General features: G+C 53.6%; 1 protein-coding gene across 1 annotated transcript; it reads right to left on the bottom strand.

Annotated features, from left to right (window-relative positions):
- Window positions 1–2,898: 2,898 nt before the first annotated feature.
- LOC136787202 (olfactory receptor 14C36-like) lies at window positions 2,899–4,112 on the bottom strand. Its single transcript, XM_066984333.1, has one exon. The coding sequence runs from the start codon at window positions 3,841–3,843 to the stop codon at window positions 2,899–2,901; it is 945 nt and encodes a 314-aa protein (XP_066840434.1). The 5' UTR covers window positions 3,844–4,112.
- Between the last annotated feature and the right edge of the window lie 405 nt (window positions 4,113–4,517).

Genomic DNA, 4,517 nt, shown 5'->3' on the forward strand with positions numbered 1-4,517 from the left:
GAACAGGTAGGGAAACGTCTTCCCCTGTCCCCTTCACAGATTGGCTCCCTAACGAAAACAGGCAATAGGTGTAATTGCTAATAGTTTCCGAGATATGGGTTCCAAAGTATAGAGTCGACGTCAGTGCTGAGTACAAATACCAGGTTAAAGTCGTGACCAGATATTTCATCATTTCATAAGCCATTGTTACACCGCACAGTACCAGAACAATCTTAAACCAGGGCCCGGAAAGAATAAACAGTGCAACAGGGAGCACATACAGAAAGTAACGCACCATAAAACTCAATTTGGAAAACAGGCACAGCAGACTGGAGATTAAGGCAATCAACATCGTGACTAGCAACTATTAAGCAGGTCCAATACTTATACCAATTTTAGTTTAACACACTCTGGTCAAATTTGTCGATATCTCAACCCTTCGAGCCCCACGTTGGGCGCCAAAACGACTGCTGTGGTTTAACCCAGCTGGCAGCTAAACACCACACAGCCGTTCGCTCACCCTCCCCCCTCCCTCTCTGGGATGGGGGAGAGAAACGGGAAAGTGAAGCCGGTGAGTTGAGATAAAGACAGTTTATTAAGACAGGAATATAATAATAACAATAATAATAATAATAGTGATAATGATAATAGTATTAACAATAATAATGTGTAAGAAAACAAGTGATGCACAATGCAATTGCTCACCACCCGCTGACCGATGCCCAGCCTATCCCCGAGCAGCCGGCCCCCCACCCCGGCCAGCCACCCCTATATATTGTTTAGCATGACGTCAGATGGTATGGAATACCCCTTTGGCCAGTTTGGGTCAGCTGTCCTGGGTCTGTCCCCTCCCAGCTCCTGCTGCACCCCCAGCCTGCTCGCTGGCAGGACAGAGCGAGAAGCCGAAAAGTCCTTGGCCCGGTGTAAACACTGCTCTGCAACAATTAAAACATCAGCATGTTATCAGCGCTCTTCTCATCCTAATCCAAAACATAGCACCCTACCAGCTACTATGAGGAAAAATTAACTCTGTCCTAACTGGAACCAGGACAAAGACTCAAGCAGATCTAATCTGGTTCATCCCTGAGCTAAGACAAACACTGTGAGCAGAGCGAAGGACACCGAGTGGTGCCCTACCATGAAGGAGGATGCAGAGCACAGCTGTAAGAGGCGTCTTTCTTGTGCCATGACCAACGCAGGTTCATCTGAAGGGAAAGCCGCAGCCCAGGACCCATGGAGTGAAGGTCCCTGGGCACAACTGCAGAAAGACTTTGCAAGACCTCTGCCAGTGACAGCTTGAAACACCAAATGCATCTTGGCTGTAGTAGGTCCTTTTGGCTCAGGGGCAGATGTCCTCCCTGGCAACACCACCACGGAGGCCACCACTGCAAAGCTGCTGCGTGACACTGACTGCGTGACACCCCGGGGTCCAGAGAGGGGAGAGGGGAAGGGGAGAGGCAGGCCGTGGGGAGGGGGCTGGAGTGAGGTCACTGCCACTGCAGCAGCCTGACTGGCCCTCAGAAGGGCTGGCCGGCAGGCACTGTGACATCATCCCGCGCATCAGAGAGCCCCTGGGCAGAAATGACGTCACTGCAGAGGGGAGGGCGAGGGGCTGGCAGAGCCCCATCGAGGGGCTGGCTGTGGGTCCCCTCTGCTACAGCCACCTGACGGCGCGGGGCAGGCAGGAGGGCAGGCAGGGCTCGTGGCCGCCTTGCTCAGGACGAGCCCTGGGCGAGCTGGGTGGGAAATCTGTGCCTTAGCTCCAGCAAAAGCTCTTCTCTTTGCTCTTGACTTTTCTCGATAACACCACTTCCAGGTGAGCTCTGCCCTTGCTAAAACCATACCTCCACCTCCACCATAAATTTCTGTTTCAGAGCCTATCCTTGCTGTCACCCGTGGGTGGCTGCTTTGTGGCCCCTGTCTGCATCCTGTCCCTGCAGCGTCCCAGCCCCACTGCCCCACACATGCTCCCACAGCCGTGCTGCCAAGGCACCACACATGGCAGCACATTCAGGGCTGGGTCAAGATCCCCCTGTTACAATCCCACTGAGACCCTCAGGGTCCCTTCCCACCATGGCCCTCCTGCCTTTGCAGCCTCCTCCAGCCCATGGCCCCTGCCCTGACCCAGCCACATCCCATGGGGGCCTCTGCAGACAGCCCTGCTCCAGGTCTGCAGGGCTCTGGGCCAGGACAGAGGCCAGCACAGCTGGCCAGTCCCCCAACACAGACCCGTAGCATGGCTCTCCCACCTCCTTGCCCTCTGCCCACCTCCCTGCCCTCATCCCAGTGCAGTGGCAGCAGTCCCAGGGCAGTGCCCACCACAGGCTGCTGCAGGGCTCTGGGCACTGCCACCACAGCCCCAGCCCCTCTGAAGGGCACAGCAGCTCCTAGGGCACAGAGGGCTCAGCCCCACAGATGGGAACGTCCATGGAACAAGCGTACAGAGGTCAGTGTACCATGCTGTGTCCCCTGCACTCCTCTGCAGCACATCCTCAGAGGCCCGCAGCCCTTCTGTGACATCCCTGGGGTCCTCAGGCAGTTCCTGCTGCCCCAGGGCCAGGGCAGCCTGCCCTGAGCTGCTGCAGCCAGAAAGGGGTTTGCTGGTCCCATTATGTCCTGCTCTGCTGAGAGGGGGGTCCAGACAAAGAATTTGCTGTAGGTTCATTTATTTTGTTTAAATACACAGAGAGGCTGGCTCCTTGTTTATGCAGAGCCTCAGGGTCACAAAAGATATGTTGGTATTTAAGTACAAGGTCATGAAGAATGGCATTTCTTTGTGGAAAACATTATCACAGGGGAAAATGAAAAACAAAACCAAATTCATCTAGAAGTACAACCAGGCTTAGCCTGTCATGACATAAACCACAATTCAAGTGTAGAAGAAGACAAGAAGCAGTCTATAGCTGCTGAAAGGTCCAATCAATTTCCTGAGCAAATCCTGATAAACATCCATGACATCACTTTCCTAATGGCATTCTTGAGCTCCTGGTTTCTGATGCTGTAGATGAGGGGGTTCACTGCTGGGGGCATCACTGCATATAGAACAGCCATTATCATGTCCAGGGATGGAGAGGAGATAGCGGGAGGCTTCAGGTAGGCAGATACACCAGTGCTAACCAGCAGGGAGACCACGACCAGGTGAGGGAGGCATGTGGAGAAGGCTTTGTGCCGGCCCTGCTCAGAGGGCATCCTCAGCACAGCCTTGAAGATCTGTACATAGGACAGCACGATGAATACAAAACACCCCAAAACCAGGAAACCACTGAATGTGAGAAGCCCAACTTCCCTGAGGTAGGAATCTGAGCAGGACAGCTTGAGGATCTGGGAGATTTCACAGAAGAACTGGTCCACAGCATTGCCTTCGCAGAGGGGCAGGGAAAATGTGTTGGCAGTGTGCAGCAGAGCATAGAGAACCCCACTGCCCCAGGCAGCTGCTGCCATCTGGGCACAAGCTCTGCTGCCCAGGAGGCTCCCGTAGTGCAGGGGCTTGCAGATGGCAACATAGCGGTCGTAGGCCATGATGGTGAGAAGAAACAAATCTGCTGACATCAGAGAGGGAAAGAAAAAGACTTGTGCAACACATCCTTGATAGGAGATGGCCCTGGTGTCCCAGAGGGAATTGGCCATGGCTTTGGGGAGAGTGGTGGAGATGCAGCCCAGGTCGAGGAGGGCGAGGTTGAGGAGGAAGAAGTACATGGGGGTGTGGAGGCGGTGGTCGCAGGCTACGGCGGTGAGGATGAGGCCGTTGCCCAGGAGGGCAGCCAGGTAGATGGCCAGGAAGAGCGCGAAGTGCAGGAGCTGCAGCTCCCGCGTGTCTGCAAATGCCAGGAGGAGGAACTCGGTGATGGAGCTGCTGTTGGACATCTGATCCTCCTGGACAAAGGGGACTACCCAAGAAAGAAAAGACAGTGATAATTAGGAGAGACGTCTCTGAGAAAAACCTACTCCACTTCTCAGTGAAACCCCCCACAGTGACTTTCCCCTTTCCGAGACCTTTCTGCTGCTCTGTTGCTTGAGCTTTGGATGGTGCTGGAGGAAGGTGCTGCTGGGAGCAGGGGACCCTGCTGTGCACTTTGGAGGAGTCACGCCTGTCCTACAGGTCTAAGCATAAAGAAATCAGGAGTGATCTCTGATTAAATCTACCTCTGATGTATGTGGACTTCCCAGCATTACCACTCTCAACACTCTTGACTGCCAAATGGCATTTGTGGTTTAATTTGTTCCAACTGCATGTGTGACACTCGGAAGAGTTTTTTTTTGATGGTAGAAAATCCTGGCACTTTTCGTATATTCCAGGTGAGATTTTGTGAATGTCCTTAGCGTAGTGAAGATAGCCAGTCTGCCCATCTACCCTGGTCTCAGCCAGACTCCTCTAGGGCTCAGTCCAGTTGCCCACATCGAGCTGCTCAATGACTGTGGTCTCAGGAATATCTGGGAAAATGATTCAGTGTTTTCCTTCCCCATAGACTGCATTGCCCCAAGCCTCAGAGTTTAGAAGGGGGTTTGGGCACCTTTCCCCTAAGGACAGGTCTGCGTGG

This window comes from Anser cygnoides, chromosome 28 (assembly GCF_040182565.1).
Source record: "Anser cygnoides isolate HZ-2024a breed goose chromosome 28, Taihu_goose_T2T_genome, whole genome shotgun sequence".
In the NCBI taxonomy this organism is placed as follows: Eukaryota; Metazoa; Chordata; class Aves; order Anseriformes; family Anatidae; genus Anser; species Anser cygnoides.

Bases quoted from the DNA above. Each gene is read 5' to 3' on its own strand.
- LOC136787202 (XM_066984333.1), bottom strand. From the start codon at position 3,843: ATGTCCAACAGCAGCTCCATCACCGAGTTCCTCCTCCTGGCATTTGCA.